The sequence below is a fragment of the Ictidomys tridecemlineatus genome, chromosome 7 (genome assembly GCF_052094955.1).
Source record: "Ictidomys tridecemlineatus isolate mIctTri1 chromosome 7, mIctTri1.hap1, whole genome shotgun sequence".
Classification (NCBI taxonomy): domain Eukaryota; kingdom Metazoa; phylum Chordata; class Mammalia; order Rodentia; family Sciuridae; genus Ictidomys; species Ictidomys tridecemlineatus.
The window spans coordinates 151,682,035-151,703,489 of record NC_135483.1 but is presented as its reverse complement, the minus strand read 5'-3'; the positions used below and the strand labels follow the sequence as shown (position 1 = coordinate 151,703,489).

Below are 21,455 nucleotides of genomic sequence, written 5' to 3'. Positions count from 1 at the left end.
AGGAGTACTTATAAAGTCAGGAGGTGATTTTGAGCTCTAAGCACAAAGTAATTTTAAGATATTCAAGTTGAGATGTCATGAGAACGGTTAAATGTAGCTATTTCAACCCATAAAAGAAACTGGAGAAAATATATCACTGACATATGCATAATAGATGAAATTATGAATGTTCCCTACCTATTATCTAAAGTCAACCTTTCTGTTAGTTGCATACAGTTACTTTTCATATTCATATTTTATTCTATATTCCAATTTGTTTTTGTTCTTCTATCTACATTGTAACACATGCTATGGTAATGTCTGGAACTAGAAGACTAAAGATGTGTGACAATCATTTAAATTTCCCTGGCTTATAGGTTATATAATAATTTATGCCTGGAAAGAACTAGTATATTAGGTTTCAGATATAACTTATGGAGAAGCCATCAGCCTGTGTCCCAATGAGCTTCCAGAATATGCCTGCCCTACTTGCTTTGACTCCTGTTGCCACTAATGTGCTTGACCAGTGATCCTCTAACAGCCCAGTTTTCTGATGACTCCTTCCTGACCCCCCCCTATTTATTATTGTGTTCATTTTGGGTCTATAGCTCCTTGACCTAATTCCCATGACGCTGGGGTTAGTGTTATCAGAATAGATGTATAATGCTTCATTGTCCATTCATTTTGAGTTTCGAACACATAGGGAATGTCCAGACCATGTGAATAATATCTTAGGAAGGAGTAAAATATCTAGAAAAAACTTATGACCAGAATGGCTTTGATAATTAACTATGATTCAAGTTTCTTGTCCAGACATTGATATCCATGAGGAAACAATTACTTTATCTAACAAGCTCAGTTTCAATTAATCTTAACTACGAACTTTCCTCTCCTCATAGTTTCTAGATATTTCTATTATATATCTCGAAATCAAACATATTATGTTACAAGTAAAAAGTGAAGCATGCCTAGCCATATTATTTAACAGCAACAAAAAATAAGTTATCCACATAATTTGAGGGAAAAATAATAATATAGAGAAAAATGGGAAAACACAACAGATACCCAAATGATGTCTACAATGAAATTAAAAAGAGAATATATAAAGAAAAAAATTATAGGATAAAAATAAGAGCTAAGAAATGAACAATCAGGATAACAGTCAGAAGATGATGAAAAAAGAGGAAATCTGCATATTTTAAATGCAGTATCTTGGTTTGATTTTTTAATGGCAGAAAGAACAATTCTGCTTTGACAGATTAAAAACAAACTGGGTCAGCATTTCCCAGTAGATATTCCTTCTACTTTATCTTCAAAGAAAGTTTCAAATATTGTGCTTGAGGAAAAATTATCTGTTCCAATTTAAGTTCCCATTTTTGGAACGTATTATCATAAAGCACTTGAAATGGAATTACTTCCTTACTATTTTTATCTTCTTATTTATCAATCATAAACTGGTGAATTCAGTCTTTCACAAGCATTTTTCAAAAGAATATATAAATCAATGATCATTATGACAGATTATCATGAAAGTAAATGGCCCAGATTTTCTCCCTATCTTCTGCTAAAATCAAATTCAATACTGAGTTTTATGATATGGAATATAATTTTATGTACTAAATTATTAATATATTTCATTTCATATAGATTAATGTTTCCTTATAATGAAATAACATTTCCTCAGATCAACTCCATTACACAATTGCTCTTTCTTACAAGGAGCTCTCTTGAGCTACCTAATGTTCATTACCCAGCTACTCTAATCCTCTAACATTTGCACCTCATGAAGTGATCCCATTCAAGAAGGGATGGAGATTTTTGTTTTATGGAATTGCATGGTCTAGAAAAGGCAAATACTAAAAATGTCCTTAGGAATAGTGTAATATTTCCTGGTTTTCTATTGAAAGATTATTAAAGTGTTGAGCAATTGAATAAAGAATACTGCAGAAATAATGAAGCAGGATTTGGAAAGGTGATGAAAATTCTAAATATTCTTGGCTGATTTGGAAATGGGGTTAAAACACAAGCTATAGAAAGATTTGCAGAAGGAAGGATTATTTTTTTCCTCTATTCCACTTCCAGATTCCCAATTAAGAGCATATCAAATATATATTATGTTTATTATACCCTGAATAGATGTTATGTAATGAATAGTAAATTGTTAAGATTGAAACAATCCATGCAGTATTCTCATGTCTCCTGTTACATTTGAAAACGAACATGATATATTTGAGAATTTTAATATTCAAAATGTTATATGCACACTTATTTGATTATTTGCCACTTCTATATGAGAATTCCTGGGTGGATACAACCTATTTTGCGAGTTTTTGAATTATTATCCTTTCAAATACTAATATTACCTGAGCATATATTTTCATGGCTTATTGTCTAATTACAGGGCCAAGAAATATAGCAAATTATAAAAAATATTAGAACAAAGAGAAAAAAAAAAGTGGACCCTCTGTTATACTTAATCAGATAGATGTTGACATCCAAGAACTGGATGTCAAGAATTGACAGAGCTCCGAAGATATTTTGTTGGGCCTTGGAGATTCAGTGATGTAACTGGACTGAAGAAACAATGTAAATAGAATACAACCTGTTACTCACACTCTGAAAATAGTGAAAACCACCTAAAACCAAAGTTGGATTTACTTAAATATTTAACAAAAATTTATTGCAAGAGTATTTTTCACTGAATTTACAGTTTCAAGGAACATGGTACAAAACATAGTGCCATCAGCTTTGTCTAAACGTTAAATAGGTGCAAATACACAAAGATTAGAAATAAAAACTGGAGAGCATACTTTATAACATAAATTACAGTACTATAAATATATTTTATGTACATTATACATACTCTTAAGACATCATTTTAATATACAGCATATATTGTATTGATTTTCAAACTATTCAGTGCTTTAATAATGTTATATATCAGAAACTTAAGAATTTATTTGCATCGTTACACTTACAGTAAATGAATTGAAATCAATAAGGCCATATTTTGGCCAGGTTTTTTTCATCAGTTATACATCCAATTATTCATTAAGATGAATTCCCACGCATATAGCCATGGTTTTAATGTATTTTCTTTTCCTGTTTATGGTAATGACTAGAAGAGGGGTTGCAGAGGGATGACAGCTGGGTGTGGGGAAAGCAGTGAAGGAAAGAGCGCATGAGGCAAAGGCGGGAAAGCCAGATGGCTAGGATGAAGAACTGAAGCTGGAATGATTGGCATCTGAGGAGGAGCAACAAAAGTTGGCTGATTCCCAGGACAAAGCCTGGGTCCTACTGTTCCTACTGAGATCTGAGGTATAGATGTTCTGGCGAGAGCTGGGACTTGGGAAAGAAACTGTTGATGTGGTTGAAGCACTTTAAAGGTTCCTGCAGCTGCCGCAGCAGCGGCAGCTGCAGCAGCTGCAGCATGTTGCTGCAAAACAGTGTGATGGATTGTGGTTACAGAGGTAGAACATAAGGGCTGCTGCAAAGGCAAAGGCTGCAGAGGTGTGCTCGGGGGAGGGAGAGGAGCTGGAGGAAAAGTAAATTTGACCTTGTTGGCCAGCATGTTTGGCTGTATAATGTGCTGGTAGACCTCACACGGTAGATTTTTGAATTTGTCATGGTTTTCTAGTGGGATCAATAATGCTTGCTCTGGTAAAGCTAATGGAGCCAGGATTTGCTCTGTTGTTACAAAGGTATGACCATTGACATGTGCTTCCTTGAATGGTAGTGGTGGTTGTGTGTTAAGTATTCCTGAATTATAACACAGCCACTCTGTTGATGCCTCATTCATTTTTCCTTGTGGAAGGGCCTCAGCCAATTCATAATGACAAAGGTATGATTTAGGCTGTGACTGTCTAAAGTTCCTTTCGATATTAGGCACCTTGAAAGGAATTTGCTTTTCATTAATATTTGTAGTCTCACTTCTTTCTTTGTGTTCAGGCAAAGCATTGCCAATTGCTTCTTTCTTTGGGGCACTATCTACATAGACAGATGTGGTAGGAGCATTGGAAACCCCTGACAGTTCAATAGAAGTGGCCTCTGCTACTAACTGCTCAGTTTCATCATTGGTTTCAGAAGGCAAGAGATTGCTAGGATGCAAAATCAATTTGTTTGTTCCTTGGTCTGGTTGTTCTGAGTTCCTTTCAATATTTGCAACTTCTTGTGGTTTTATTTCTTCATTTTTCCCCTCACTCATTATCCCATCTGGATGACTTAAAGAAGAGCTCCTTTTCATGGAATAATCTGTATTTTCTTTGATTTCCAAAGGTTCACCTCCAGTGTATAATCTGCTTCTTTTTCTCCTTCTTTTCTTTTTAGGCTTACAGGGAGCAATTGAAGCTCTTGCTGGCTTCAAAAATTCTTCTGGTAAATAATTCTGTCGATTTAAACTTTCATCTGAAGAATAACAGTACGAATGTTGTCTACGTTTTCGATGGAATCTTTCTGATTCATTCATGAGAGAATTGTAACCTCTCTTAACAGGCTGATTCTGACTCACACACTCTGTGTTTTTCTGAAGAGCTATGCATCTGTGGTCCTGACTACAGCTTGACAGTCTGGATTTCCAACAGCAGTAAGTTCTGGAGTATGTTAAATTATGCTTCCCAGAATATATCATTGTTGGATGCGATTGTCCTTTTAAAAGTATTGTGTTCTTTTTGCAATGGTTTTTAGAACTGATGGTATCACTGTTACTATATTCGATATTCCAGGTTTTACACATTTCTTCATTTTCATTTAAGTATATAGATGATGACTTAGGCTTTTTTTCAGGTAACTTATGTGAGTCTAATAATTGCCCTGCAGAAAAATACTGTCTTTCTGAAATTGGTTCCAGTGGATTTTTCCTAGTTCTATCAGGATAACTATTTTCCATTTCCATTTTGCAGTGACTTTCTGATTCTTTGGTTTTCTGCCCGTGATGATGCTGACATAACTTTCTCCTTTTTTTCTTTCTTTTACTTTTATGGAACCAATGTTCATGAGTATCTTTCAACCGGATTTTATTGCATTTCTCATTCATAGTGTCATGCTTTATTTGATTTCTAGTAAAGTGATATTTTTCTGTTTTCCTTGTCCCACAGGAAATATTTTTAGACATCTGACCCATATTCTCATGTTTTCCAGACTCACAACTATTGGGAAGAGTATCATCAGCTAAAAGAGGAGTGACTTGTGTGTATTCAGTTTTGCTGACACCAATTTCACAATCTGCGATTTCTGCAAGCGATGTATCCTTGCAATCAGAAACTGATCTGTTGCAAAAGTCTTCTCCCTTCTGCTGAGAAGAAAGGTCATTTAAGGTTACCTTATTCTTATCTAGATTATTTTTTAATTTGGTGGACTTAAAGTCAAAACAGAGAGGATTGCAGCTATAAGAAATCGATGGCTCAGTATTTGTGTAAACCAGCATTTCTGATGGCCACTGAAGAACTGTTGATCCAAGTTTGTTGAGTACAGGTACAAAGGGCTCACATGGTCTCTTATATAGATCTACTTTTTTATGTAAGATTGTATTACCCTCTTCAGTATTTGAAGGGTCCAGTATCTCAGAACCATTTTTATTTTCAATTTCAGTAGAGGGTGAATCATGATTCTTAATGTTTTCTTCTGTAATAGCTTGCACAGATATACAATCCTTAGACATTTCAAAAACTGTGGATTGATTTCCTAACAACTCAGAACTATTATCACTCACAGGTATGCCTACATTAATACTAACATCTTCGAGTGATATTTGATCTGTTAATGGGACTGAATTTTGGCAATCTTCTGCATTGGAAGTAAAAGGGAGTTGAAGCTGGCAAAATGAAGGGAATAATAATGGGTCTTTTTCATTAGAAACTTCTTTCATCTCTTGAGTTTGAGCAATTTCTTTCTCAGTGCTCATTGCCTCTGGTGGAGGAAAAGAGTTAGCTTTTTCCCCAGAACTCAAAAGCACATCTGTTGGTGAAGATAGTTGAAGATGACAAGTGCTGGGGACAAATCTACTTTTTCTGCTAAATTCTTTCTCCACAGAGGCATCATCGTTGTATTCAGAGAAGGCTGCAGCCGAGGACTCCAGCTTTACAGATGCTTTCTTTGGAAATGAAAAAGAGAAGCCGATTTTGTGTCTGTGAATTCCCTGGACTTGATCCCCAACTTGGTTATTTTTTGCTGTATAATTATTTGTGCTTTCTGGATCTGCAGCAACAGTGGGAACATCTTTAGTATTTTCTTCACTGTGGATCAAAGTATATTTGAAATCTTGCTGGTTGTTAGCTGAATCCACAACTCTTTGAGCAATTTCATTACAGTTTTCTTTCACAGTAACAGTTGTTGACTTGAACATGGGGCCACTTCCAGGAGCACTACAAAAAGAAACCAAATCTACGTTAAATCGGACACTTCAAAGGAAAAACACTGAGACTCTTAAATCTTAGAAATGTCATTAAAATATATATAATTTTATTTTTAAATTATTGCAAGAATTATTTTCATATGCTGCAGTTGCTTTCCACACTGTCACATTAGCTCTTAGCTATTGGTTATTGTTTGGGATAACTAGGAAATATGTCTTATAAACTCTTACAGTAAAAAGAGCAATATCTCAGACACTCCTATGCTCTCAGAACATTGCTTCTTGTCCAAGATTTTCCACCTCCACATCCTATTCAGTGACCTTTTGGAGTGTTACAAAATTCCTTAAAGTAAAATTATTTTTAATTCACAAATAGTTGACTTTATTGATCTTATATAGTTGACTTTATTGATGTTATATGAAAAATATGAAAGAAATTGAAAAATCACACAATCATGACCTTAGAAATGTTGAGAATTTGATTTAACAATTCAGTTCAACAGCATTCACTCAGAGCCTACTATGGCCCAAGTGGTTTGCTTTCATGCAAAGATATCTAAGAAATAGTACTGTCTTAACGATAGCTTGTTGCTAGGCTCAATATTAATATTATCCTGAAATTGTAAGTTACATCATAGTATACAGTAATGCAGGACAAAAGACCACTTTTTAAAGATGTGAATTGTATTTATTTGGCATTACAGTATGCCATAAATAGTGAACATTGATTTTAAAAAATCTATGTGGTCAGCACATAAATATTAGAAATCCTTCCATCTTGTGCAGAATCTTCCAGGCTATTTTAAAAATTTAGTTTTTTGGAAGTTATAAATGACTAAATATTTTTATTGCAATATTTTCTGTAATCACCAATAAAATGTACTCTTCCTTAACTGCTACTAAGTAACAGCATTAGCAGCTACTATTTGCACATCTTTAGAAGCACAGAGTTAATGATAAAATTATGTCTGTTTGCAAAAATTACTTCTAGAACATTAAATCACGTAAGTTCCATGGTTCTCTATAATATTTACTTCAACTGTTATAATTTTCCATTCATAGATTAAAAACATATATCTGGTTAGTATATTTGTATATATATATATGCATATATATATATATATATATATACACGTGTGTATGTGCATTAATAAATATATATTAGTAAAAGCTATCTGGTTAACTTATGATATATATGTATATATATTTTGGCAAAAAGCACATATTTGGTTAGTGTATGTATATATATATATATATATGTGTATATATATATGTATGTATATCTACTATATACATGTGCCCATGTATATAGGATTCATATAGGATTCTAAATATGTTCAAATTTTATTTTAATGATTTTTTCCTATATCTGGCATGCCTAAAAATGTTTTGGTGCATCAGCAAATTTCATAACACTCTTCAGTATAAAATACATTTGTTATAAAATAACTTTGTTATAGACAGTAACAAGAGAAGTTTTATTTATCAGGAGGGGAAAAAAGCACACTTTTAAAAGTGGTCTTCTTTTAATAACATTGCCCTGGCTGGGATTGTGAGGTCTATATAATGATACTTTTGACATCTAATAGTTGTTCACTGTGAGAAGCAGGCCAAAGTTTAAGAGTTGCAAACTTCTAACAGTCCAGTTGTAGTTTATTCACAGTGAAACTAATTTTGTTCTGCTTTTGATGTGCAGAGCATCTTCCTGACCTTTTTTTTAAATGTCAAAGAAAATTTCAAATAAAAGTTCTCCAAAATTTTGTTTAAAAAATAAGAACCTCCTAAAACTCCCTTTGCAAAAAATGTCATAAGACAGTCTCTTACTGTCTTCTTCAATCAAATGTTTTGAATTTCACCAAGAAATAGGATAGCTTTCAATACAGATAGCTTAAATGGCAAAATAATACAAATCTACTTTTTTTATAAAATAAAATTATAGTAATTTTGGCATTTTTATAGAAATGTGCATTAAACAGGTGTTTGCATAAAATTCAAATTCAAATGACTGTTTACAGCCTACAGAAGGCCATGAAAACATGTGTGTTTTATTCTGGGTACAGAAATAAATAGATTGTGCCCTTTATTTCTAATTCCCCCAAGTTTTTTTTTTTTTTTTTTGGTCATGTTTTAAGAAAACTTCACATTTCATTTCATACGCACCATACAGTTTCCTTTCTTAGCTCGGCCAGCTTGTGCAGGCGTTGGAGTGCCTTTTCCTGTTTTCTTTCATCTTTTCTGGATTTAGATGCTACATTTCGAGCAAATTCCCTTTGTTTCAGTTCTTTGAGCCTCTATCAAAAAAAAAATGGAAATGATTAATAGTATTTGAGTCTATGGCAATTTTAAAGTTCTATTGCTGTTGGAATTTCCCAATGTAGCATTTTTTTTACCTCATCAAAGGAAAACAATAATCTTCACAACCCATTTTTAACAAAAATATTTTCTTCCACCTTGGCTTGTGAATGTGTACAAGATTATTGCTACATTACAACAAAAAAGTATATCTGTAGCTTAGGTAAATTTGAAATGTAATTTTCTTCTCTTCATATTGATTATTGTTTGCTAAGTTTCTCTGCCAAATTTAGATGAAGCATTTTATAGTCTTACAAACTCTTAAGTTTCATACAACTTCAATTCACTGTATATTTCAGTTATATATAATACAACCCCTTATATTTTGATGTGCTCTATACTAAAAAGTCATCTGGTCCTTCTCATATTTTCTAAGAGTGAATGTCTTATATTAGTTCATAAGGCAAATTATGATATGATATAAACGAGTACCTTCTCTCAAATATCAGACACATTTCCCAAATAACTCAAGACCTTGGAAGAAAATTAATATTGTTTTATAAGGGTTCTTGTTCCCTTGGGCAGTATTCTTCATCTGTATCAAAGGAGTTTATTTTCTTTGTTGAACTTTAGAAAAAGAGCATACTGAGTTGAACACAGTTGATAGACAGACATATATGTAGTATGATTTAAGGGAAATCAAAGTGGTCTTCCACTCCGAATATTTTCACTATGATCTTTCATGGAGATGATGTACAGTTTTTAAAATTATTAAAGGAGTATTTTCCCCTGATGTTTTATGTTGCTATGTTAATTGTGATATGTCAGTCTAAGACCAGAATTCTAAGAAAATTGAAAAATACACTTGTCACATTTTGATGAAATTAGTGAATAAAGTTTTAATAAATGTCTTGTACATATACACTGATATGTATCGGGGACTTAGAATAATGCAAAATATATAAAAATGCCTACTCAATAAATATTTGTTATTAAGTGAATTTATTATATCCTCAAAATTAGGAATTTTCTATTAATCTTAAGAAAAAGTTAGTCATTCTGATTAAATAACATTAGACTCCTGGTGATCTTGGATTATAACTGGATTCTGACTGTACCACTTACATAGAGCATAAACACAACTTCAGTTTCAAATAATTTCTAATATTTAAATTTATAGAAGATACATGTGTATATATATTTAAGTATCTATAATTTATCTACATCTGTATGTTTATTGTTGAATTATTTTTAATTATACAAAGTTAATTTTGAGACTTTACATTCATTTACATCGACACATCAGTACAAAAGGAGTTTTTGCAAAGTAGAATTTGACAAAGGACAAACCATGTCATAAAAGTATAAATTGAACAAATATGTCATATAAAGTAGGAAATTGATATCATTATATCAATGTGACTAATAAAACTAGCTACAACTTTATAATGTACATAAATTATTTTTATCTAAAAACCAGATCTGGAATTAAAGCATAATAACTCAAGAAAAGTTTACTTCTCAATTATAAGAATTTTTGGTCATTTATATTTGTTTAAAACTTTATATAGACTCAATAAACAATTATTTAGCACTAGCAACAATTACTCTGTTAGATGTTTAGGATTTTTAACTAATATTTTTATCATCATAGAATATGTCTTTAAAAGTACCTGAGGGCAAGTGTGTGGATGTGTTTATGTATACTCTGCAGAAATAAGAAGAGATCATACCCTGAACATGTTAGCAATCCCTTTTTGGGATATTCTTACAGTGTTACAGTGCCTAAAAACAGAAAGGCATGTCCTAAAAATAACAAGGAGGGCTACTAAGGAAAGGTGACACCTGAGTTGCGTCTTGAACAATTCACAGCAATAGCCTGAGGAAGAAAGGTTAGACATTGGAGATGGAAGGGTATCACCAGCAAAAACAAACTGTTTTGTACAAACAGAAACAAGAACATGCATTTTCTAAAACACATCTATGTAGGGAAATATGTCTAGAGAGGGGTATATGTGCAGAAGTGATAAGAATGGATAAATAATTGTCTAGTCAAATCATGGGAGATCTTATTTGTTATATGTTTCTATTACATTTCCTTCACTGAGAAATACTCTCTGTCATTGCATGAAATAGATATCCAATCAAGAGTGGTGACTAATTTGGTTGCTAGAAAGAGGATACTAAAGGAGAATTGTGAAAGGAAATACAGACTAGGTTTACTAAAATAAGTACTTAAAAGAATTAGAGTGCTAAGTGGTATAGAGTCAAAAAGTTGCTTTACTAATGGAAAAGTGAATCAGCAAAGAATCTTTTATAAAATAGTATTTTATTGGGAAGCTGCAAGCAACAAACAAGGAAGGTAGACTTTAGAGTTTTTAATAAAAGTTAATTTCATATATATATATATATATATATATACACATATATACATGTATATATATATATATACACACACATATATACATGTATAATATATAAGATACATCTAATAATAGAATGTTAAAATTAGTGGATTTACAGTTTATTAATAAAAGTACAATGTTTCTAATGAAAAGCAAAGCTTCCATTCTGAAGCAATTATACAAAGTGCCAAGACTTTTATGAATTACTCTTTCAAATAATCACTGTGATTTGAATTAATCTAGTTGCATTGACACAATGATGACTATCAGGGTGTCATTTTGAAATGTCAATACTCTTATCTTAGCCTTAGTATGATTGGCTTATAGACATAACTGAGGCCTCTGCCCAAATGCTGATTTTGCAAATGGTGAATGTTTAAAGTGTTAGTGTGTCAGGATTGCAGAGCTTGTCCAGATTCGCAGAGCTACATCCACTTGATACTGCTAATCTTTATCATATCTAGACACATACTTCTCTGAACTTGATACTTCTTGATATTAGGATTAACCAGCTCATGTGACATTTTGGTAATATTCAATTGCAGAGCTTACAGACCAGAACAAACAATTTGGAGAGTGTTATGGTCATAATTTACCAGCATTGATATACTTTCATATAAGTTTTTATAGCAAAACCAAAATCCAAATCATATTTTATATACAGATTAATTCTGAAATACACATAGTAGAATCTAAATAAATTCTTTTAAGAATTCCAGATGGAAAGAGCATAATTTAAGTTTCATGCAAATAAATACACAAGACAATACCCATGAGGTTTACAGAGTGAGGTTTATGGAAATACCAATATTTTAAAATGTTCCCCAGCAACTTATTGAAAATAACTCAAAAGAAATTCTTAGTGATATATATCAAGACAGGAATCTCAGGTAAGTAGAATTTTAAAATAAGAAAAATTTTTAAAAAGAAATCATGTAAAGAAATAGTCTAAGTATCCTACTCCAAAATAAAGTGTAATGGACCATGACACATAATTTAATATAGGTATTATAAATATTCAATGAGAAAATGGCAAAGCATAGTAGATCAATATTCTTTGATATGATATCTTCTCAGCGGGCCTACTCTATTTTTTCCCTGAGTTACTAGGATTGGTTCTTTTTTCAATTTTTTTTTTTTTTGAGAGAGAGAGAAAATTTTTTAATATTTACTTTTTAGTTTTCGGCGGACACAACATCTTTGTTCGTATGTGGTGCTAAGGATCGAATCCGGGCTTCATGCATGCCAGGTGAGCGCTACCCCTTGAGCCACATCCCCAGCCCCACGATTGGTTCTTTAGAGAGCCTAAGGTCACCAGGGCAACACAGGATAAGTCAACATTAGTCCTCAAATATGTTCTCAGCAAACCCAGGAAGTGGAAGTGTTGTGAAGATCTTGGTCTCAGGGTAGCAGATAAAGTTGAGATTCTGGCCAAAATGTTATTCATTACGAGGAGAAAGAGTGATGGTGAGCAGTAGCATAGATTCCAACCAACAAACGAGAAAACATAAAACTTTATGTTAGATCACCAGTTTGTGCTTAAACAATCAAGTCAACCATGTTGTGTTAAAATCACAAAGCAAACTTCCATAAACATTCTTGTATTTATACTTTTTAACCCTGCCCAGTCACAAGACAGGTTCCTACAAGTAAAAATTCTGAGATAAAATATGTGCATGTACTGTTTTTGAAACTTGTATTGTTTTCCAAACTGTTGCCCATAATTTTACACCATTTTTACATTCCTCCTAACATATGGAAGTCTATGTATCATCCCCAAACCTGAGAAACAACTCTCATTTTACTTATGTGCTATATTGTTAACTTCTTGCCTATAATTCCTGTGTTTAATGGGGACACTAAAAAATATCTTCTGTATTTCTTCATTTAGAATTAATATTGCTCCTTAAAATGGATTATGCACTATTGTATACATTACTTTGTTTTATTCTGAAAATAAATATGTAAGTAGACAAAGCTTATATTATGTTCCTCAGTTTTTTTGTCACTATATCCAAAATAACTTGATAAAAACAACTTAAAGGACAAAATATTTATTTGGGGGTCATGGTTTCAGAGGATTCAGCCCATGGTGAGCTGGCTGTAAGGCATAATCATGGTGGAAGGGCATCCAGAAAACAGAGAAAAAGAGAAACAGAAAAAAAAAAAAAGGGCCAAGGACAGACACAATCCCCAAGGTAACTTCCTAGTGACCTACTTCCCCTATGACCTACTTCCGCCAGCCACTCATCAACTTGTTGTTTCTACCACCTTCCAATGGTTCATTCATATTATTAATCCATCAAAAAGATTAATCCACTGAAGAGGTCAGAACCCTTGTGATCCAAACTTCTCACCTTTGAACATGGCTGAATTGACTAACACATGAGCTTTGGGGGGATACTCAGATCCAAAACATAACAGTACTTGTATTTAGAATTGAGAAAATTGAAGGCAAGCAAAGTTGTCCAGAGTCATTGTAAGTGGTAGAATCACATTGGAATTGGGTGCCCTGGATCATGCCCTTGATCTTCTATATTTACACTGCTGTATGTTATCCAAGCTGTCTGCAGCTCTGAATGGTGTGTCTGTGATGCATGTATTCATTTACCCTTCATTGAGTGGCCTCCATTTATTTGTCAAGTGCTATGCTAGCACGGTTGCTGTGACAGAGATGAAAAATGTTCTGCTCTTTTTCATGATAGTTTCATCATAGTTGACAGAGAGAGAGAGATAAAAACCACATAAATATGTTAGTTGAATGAATCATAATAAAAAGTGATGTGGATAGAACAAAGTTAAGCAGAGACAGCCACTAGGAACTCAGTAAGGGAAGAGATAGCATTTTCAAATATAGTGACTGAAAAGGGTGTATTTTTGTTGTTGTTGTTTTGTGTGTGTACGTGTAACGAATTACCACAAATTCATTATCTTAAAATAATCCACATTTATTTCCTGTGGGTTAGTATGTCTATCCTTTGATAAATAAAGGTTTTGGCCTATATTTTTATCTAATAATTTGTCAAGGAAAAAAATCCTAGAGTTTCTGGCAGAATTTATTTGGGTCCTTATTGCAGGACGGAGAGCCTGGACTGCCTACTGACCACCATTCAGGGACACTCAGCAACTAGAGGCTGCCAACAGTCTCTTGCTTAAGGAACTTTTCACAAGCTCTTACACCGGAACAGAGGCTTCAAAGTCAGCAGGAAGAGCTCCTTTCCTATTCTGTTAAGATGAACTCATAAAATATTGTATATGAAGCAACATAGTCAGTGGTGAGACCATCCCTCACTTTTTCATATTTTATCTAGTTGGTAACAAGTCATGAGTTTCGTCTACACTCAAGGGAAGCAGTTTACAAAAAGACAAGGCACACTGGAAATCAGCTTTGGATATTTTCACCAGTGGAGATCACATTGCGATGGGAAAATTTGAGCAAAAATTTGTAGGAGGTAAGGAATGAACTATTATGATATTTCAAGGAAAAAGAGAGAGAAAAGGGGAGGAGAAGAGGAGAGGGAAGGAGGAAGGGAGGGAAAGAGAGAGAAAAAAGAAAGAAAGAAAGGAAGAAAGAAAGAAAGAAAGAAAGAAAGAAAGAAAGAAAGAAAGAAAGAAAGAAAGAAAGAAAGAAAGAAAGAAAGAAAGAAAGAAAGAAAAGGAAGAAAGGGAGAGAGGGAGGGAGGGAAAAGAAAACCTCGAGAGAGAATAACCAGGGCAAAAGTAATATGAATTGCAGTCCATTTATATTTGATCACTGCTCCTGGTGGTTTTATGCCTAGTTGGTTGCATTGATGCTCCAGAGATGCTAGTTTATAAAGGGTGGGGAAAGAAGAGTTATCCAAATTATAACACTGGGCAGGTGACAGTTGACAGAGGGAGGGGAAACTTGGACCTAGTTTATAGATGGTTCTAGGAGAGATGCAAGCACTGTCTGAAAGCAGCAACCTGGGGTGCTACAACTCCTTTCTAGGACATCCCTAAAGGACAATGGAGGTGAATCCTCCCAATGGGTGGAATCTCAAACAGTGAATCTGATTATTCATTTCTCCTGAAATGAGAAATAGCCAGATATGAAATTATACATCAATTCATGAGCCAAGACCAACATGCTAGGTGGCTAGTAGGGACTTGGAAGGAACATGATTGAAAAGTTGGTGAAAAGAAGGGCTGCGTATGTGTACTGACTTCTCTGAGAAAGAAATTTGTACATATTTATGTCCTGAGTGTTCCTCAAAGGATGACCTCAGATGAGAAGATTTTAACAATCAAAGGAAACGGAGACTGTTCTATGGAACCAGGTCAGTCTCCTTCTCCAGTCACATATGTCATTGCCTAATGGGCTTCTGAATAAAGTAGCCACAGTCGTAGAGAGAGGTTACGCAGGAGCTCAGCAACAAGGACTTCCACTCAGCAAAGCTGATCTGACTCCATCACTGCTGAGTGTGCCCTTGGCCAGCAGCAGAGACCACCACTAATCATGTAGCTCCCTGGGATGATCGATCAGCTACCTGGTAGCAGATGGATTGCTTTGAACTACTGCTTCTATCATGGAAGGAGTAATATGTTTTTCCTGGAGTAGACATTTACTCTGGATATGAATTTGCACTCACTGTCCACAATGCTGCTCAATAACCTACCATCCACATTTAACAGAATGCTTTATGCGAAATTGTGATATTCCACTTAGACCCTGATCAAAAAACTCATTTCATAGTAAATAATGCTCAGCATTGAGCCCAGACTCATTGAATTCTTGGGTATTGCCATGTTTCCCATCATCCTGAAGCAGTTAATTTGATAGAGAGCAGAACAGTGTTTTAAAAATGCAGTGGCAGCTCCAGCTACATGGCGATACCTTTCAGGATTGCGGCAAAATTCTCCAAAAGGCTGTAGATGCTGTGAATCAGTGGCCAATCTATGGTGCTATGAATTCCATAGCTGGGACTCAGGTTTCAAGAGATCAGTTTGTGGGTGAACCTGAGAGTGGCACCACTCCCTATTATTCCTAGTGATCAACTAGTAAAATCCGTGCTCTCTATCCCACACTCTATTCTCTGCTGGCCTAGAGCTCTTGATTTCAAAAGGAGAAATACGCTCCAAGGAGACTTATTAATGGTCCCAATGAATGAGAAGTTAAGAATGTACCTGGTCACTTTGTCTCCTCAAGCCTCTGAATTGATAGACAAATGAGGGGAATCACTGTGCTGGATGGAGGTACTGGTTCTTATTTCCAAGAGACATTGGCCTGTTACCCCACAATAGAAGGAGGAGAAGTATATGTGAAATACAGGTGACCCCTGAGGGCATCTCTTCATATTTACTTCAGTCTGTGATTGAAGTAAAGGAAAACTACAACTCTTTTCAGGCAGGACTAATAATGGCCCAGTTCTTTTAGGACAAAGGTTCAGGTCACTTCATCTAGTACAGAGCTGTGATCAGCTGAGGTACATTCTGAGGGAAAAAGAAATGGATAGTGAAAAAGGATGTTACAAATATCAGCTTTGTGTAACCTATGGATAAAGAGGGCAAACTCTGTGGGTATGTGTGTGTGTGTGTTTGTATGTGTGTGCCTGTATCTATCGATATCTACTGTATCTATATAATTTTTATATATCTTTATCCTCTTTTCTTTCTTTTCCCATTATCATAAAGGGTTATTGAATAATATAAATGTTTTGTTATTGCTAATTTTGCATGGTAATATTTAAGTTACAGGATATTAAAGAGAAGAATGAACGTCACCTGATACCTTTGCCTACTATTCTGAGGAAAGGCTTAATGTGTTTTCTGTTGTACGTAAGGTAATGTGCCATGTTAGGCAGAGTGTCACCTTATTATTATGTTTCTTTAGCAATGAAGTATGGTTTAAGGGGATGCATATAGGTGCCAAATTAACAAAGGTAGACTTGTGATGGTTCATTTGATGTGTCACCTTGAGAAGAGCATGGGACTCAGAAAGTCAAATGCTAGATATTGTTGTGAAGGTATTTTTTAGATGAGGCTAACAATGAAATGACTTTGAGGAAAGTTGATAGATTACTTGTAATAATGTTTGTGAGCCTCTTTCAATCAATTGAAAGGTTTAAGAGAAAACAGCAAGATCCTCTGAAAAAGGAAGAACTTATGTCTCTAGACAACCTTCAAATTTTCGCCCCAGTTTGTACCTGACACCCTTTCCTGCAGACTCTGAACTTGTCAGCCCCTACAAGTGTGCACAGCAGTTCCTTAAACTAACACACACACACACACACACACACACACACACACACACACACACACACTTTCTCTCTCTCTCTCTCTCTCTCTCTCTCTCTCTCTCTCTCTCTTCCTCCCTCCCTCCCTCCCTCTCCCTCTCATACACACATATATCCTAATAATTTTGTTTCTCTGGAGAACCCTAATAGAAGATGAGTACTCCACTCATGATGTTTGGAATTAACACTATAAGTTCCTATCATATTATTAATTATATTGTTCTATTTCATTAACAAAATTCCTTTTGTGGGGACAAAAAGGCATTGAATTAAAGTAATAAAAGTCCTAGCCTCCCTTGTAAATAAAAGTGGATATGTCACACAGTCCCCAATAATAGAATTGTAAACAGATGTCTCTGAAGTAGATATCCCTTTAAAAATATCTCACGAGAAGAAAAACTTTTTTTTTTTTTAAACATGATATCCTGTTCCTTCCCATGTATAATTGTAAGTCTAAACAGGTAGCAGATAATGGAATGCTATTAGTTTGAAGAGGCCAAGGTGCTAATACAGAAAAATAAAAATGTTCACAGTCCATAATAGCATCATTGAATTACAGCACCAGCCTTATGCTAATTATTTATTTAGTTTGAAAACAAAAGAGACTTTGAGATTTCTCTTATTTATAGTTGAAAATACTCTTAACTTATATATCTGGTTAGTAGACATATCCCTGGATAATTTTCTTCATATTAAGAGACCTCTGTCTTCTCAGATGATATTGAAAGTTCCTTCCTATACTTAACACTCTAAGAAAAATGTTTCCAATGCCATCTTTTAAAATGAAGTTAATTGGTATAAAAATAAAATATATTTAGAGTAATAAGAATTATATTGTATGTTTCCTATTATAAATAACTATATTAATTTTTGTTTTAATTCTTCTGTTAATAGTTTCATATTTTGTAGTTAATACATTATCCACTATTAATGTTATTCAATATGAATATAATATTCACTATGATTGTTTCCTCAAATATAAATCTCCCTTTCAATCCTAGAGAGTTTTTTCTATCAAGAACTATTTTCATTGGCTCTTGAAAAATCTAAGTTTATGCTTTTTACCTTATAAAGGAATAATGCTCTCAAAATATTACAACTCAATCACCACCTCCATTTCCTGAATCAATTTAGCTCTCTTTGAAAGAGCCTCTGCAGAGTGTTCTATTAGAATGTTAGCAAATATACTTCTTCAAAGAAGGTTAAAATATTCTAGTGGATGTTATCACATTTCAAGGTGTAATTTCCTTCTAGTCATTATTTAATCAATGGCATTATGCTGAGTGATCCTGTAGAAGACTCTTTTTAAAAAAAAAAAAGTTCTTCTCCCATTACTATCAAGGATGGATATGTATCATTTGGACTTTTCTCCTGGCGGCTTTAAAAGCATCTAATCTCTTAATGGCATATCAGATCTGAACAATATCTTTCCCCAAGGCCTCTCATTCTTTAGATTCCATTAACTCAAGGTTCCTTTTGTGGACAAAAACCTCATTCTCATTCTAATATAAAAGTTTTTGCAATCGGTATGTGTTATGTCTAAAACTGATTTTCCGACCATTGAGTTCATTTTCTTAAGTGCTGGATCAGAAGTGTCTCGTGCATTGTAAGTGCTCAAGAATGCTTGTCAAATTGAATTGGCATAGGATGGCAGTGATTAACTTATTTTTACAATACAGGCTTTGAAAATTTGCTAACAAAATCTGGATACGATCTTCAGCAGTATAGGGAGAGCAATGAAAACTTGATTGTAAGAGATATTGACACTATTATTTTAGAAATGTCTGAGCAAATTGAATGGGCAGAAATTGAAGAATGGTTGAATCACAGCTAACTTTATAAGGATACACTATCATTATTACAAATAATGTTAAAAGTTGCCAAATATTTGTGATATGTTTGGATTCTGCTATTATTTTTAAAAGAATATGCCAATATTTTTACAATATAATAAAAATTATCTTCATTTATATTAATAGTATTAAAATGACGGAAAATATGCAAGTTGCTAATCCTTTTTCTCTCTGTGAGAAAAATCTGAATATTTTATTTTCCATTATATAACATTTTCCATTTTTCTCTTATTTTTATGTTTTAATTGGATAAGAATCCTTAAATTTAACTTTGAAATATAAGAATGTGATGTATTTTAAAACTGAAGCAACAATTACTCTTATGTGAAATCTTCAAACATATATGTTTGTCTTAATAAGTAACTAGATTGTTCCAAAGATTTCCAAGAACTTTGAACATTCACAAGTAAGTCAATATGTTCAATAAAATGGATAAAATTGATCTGGCAAATTTTTATATATTTTATTTTTGAGAGTGTGAAATACACCTGAATTGGTTAACATTTTTATTATTTCTTTAGTATAAAGGGAAAATAATATATATATCCTGTAGAAATACTGGTATGTGGGAAATATACTATATAAATTTAAATCTATCTTTTATTTTTTCGACTCTCAAAATAATTTGTAGAGTTATAATTTATTAAAGAAATTGTGAGTAAACTATTAACAAATGTTTTGTCATCTATAGAGGAATTTTCACCCTGTATAAAATAAGAGCTCTGTTTCTTAAATATATAATAAAGGTGAAATATCAACTATATAATAGAAAACTTTAATTATGATTACAAATAACTTCAAATTGCATTTGGACTGGCAAGAATTTGAAGAATTTATTAATTTTTGTTAGGCAGTGATAAGTGAGACTTGAGAAAACTAGGATTATTACTTGGCCAGGACCTCAGAGTCTTTTATAAGACATTTGGTTCTTATTTGTGAGATTGGGCTTCTGAGACATAAAGACTACCACATGCATTCATGTGGTCACATCTCTCTGTAATTAAATTATAACTGGAATGTTAAAAACCCAGAACTACTATGGGAAAACAAAAATTCTTGCTAGATAGGATGTGAGATGTTAGCTTATATTCTCCTAAGAGAATCTAATGTTCAGTAATCATTCAAAAATGCGTGCATGACAGAATGGCCCATGCCAAAGAAAGCTGTGTCCTCTGGGCACTGAAATGAGAGCAGTGCTTGCTTGGTTATCATGCTAACCTTTATACAATAGCTATTTCAAATTCTGTCTCACAGCTTTTGAAGAAACAGATATTCTGACACAGGCTGCCACAGTGATGGAACTCAAAAGTGATGCTGGAACATTTGGGATAAAATCAGCCTGAGGAGTCTAAAGGTAGGGAAAACATGTACTATGATTTCAATGTGTCTCCCCAAAAACATTCATTGGAATTTTAATTCCCACTACAACATTGTTGGGAAACAGACACTAATCAGAGGTGTTTAGGTTATGAGGGCAAACTGAATAGATAAATGTTATTGGAATGGGCATGAATTTGTTAACTCAGAGGTGGCTCTGTAATAAAGCCTGGAGTTTATCCCCCTTCGATCTTATCTCTCATCTTCTCTATACACTTCCACCATGGGGCAAAGCAGCAAGAAAAGCTTTTGTCAAGTGTCAGCTCCTGGAATTTGGACTTCCCAGGTCGCCAGAACTGTAGGCAATATGTTTTTGTTTATTATAAATTACCTAGGCTGTGATGTTCTTTTATAGTAGACAAAATGGCTTCTGAATCCATGATTCTAGAACAGAATCTTGGCCACAATTACAGAGGGATACACTGTTGGAAACAAATCCGCCTTAAGAATGAAGTTGAACCTCTTTTCAAATGTTTAGAAATTATTATTCAGTGACATCAGTGAAAATGATGAAGTGGAATTTCCAAGGGCCTGTATGGCACCTCCACAGAAACATGCCCTTGTATCTGCATGCATGGGTACATACACACACACACACACAAACAACAAACACACACACACACAAACTCCGAATACAAACACACACACACACACACACACACACACACACACACACACACACACACACCAAACACAATAGGATAGCTTTATGGGATATTAATTCTCCCTTGTTCCATTGCCAGACTTAGAAAATGAATACCAACCAAAAATACTCTACTTAAAAATACTATCTTTTGAAAATAAAGGAAAATTAGGATATTTCATATAAACAAAGCCAGGAAGTTTGTTTCAAGTAAACTAACTTATGAGAAATGGTACAGGAAGCCCTTAAGACTGAAATTAAAGGACACAGGGTGTAATGTGAAGTCATACAAAGAAAAAAAGT

General features: G+C 33.8%; 1 protein-coding gene across 2 annotated transcripts in view; it reads right to left on the bottom strand.

Moving 5' to 3' along the window:
* Positions 1–2,627: 2,627 nt before the first annotated feature.
* Znf804a (zinc finger protein 804A) overlaps positions 2,628–21,455 on the bottom strand; it is a 295,981-nt gene continuing 277,153 nt past the window's right edge. For both annotated transcript variants that reach the window (XM_005324399.4, XM_078017709.1), the window contains exons 3-4: positions 8,489–8,619; positions 2,628–6,338 (exon numbers count right to left, since the gene is read on the bottom strand). In XM_005324399.4, coding sequence (XP_005324456.1) covers positions 3,098–6,338; positions 8,489–8,619 — 3,372 coding nt within the window. In that variant the 3' untranslated portion in view covers positions 2,628–3,097. The remainder of the gene's footprint in view (positions 6,339–8,488; positions 8,620–21,455) is intronic.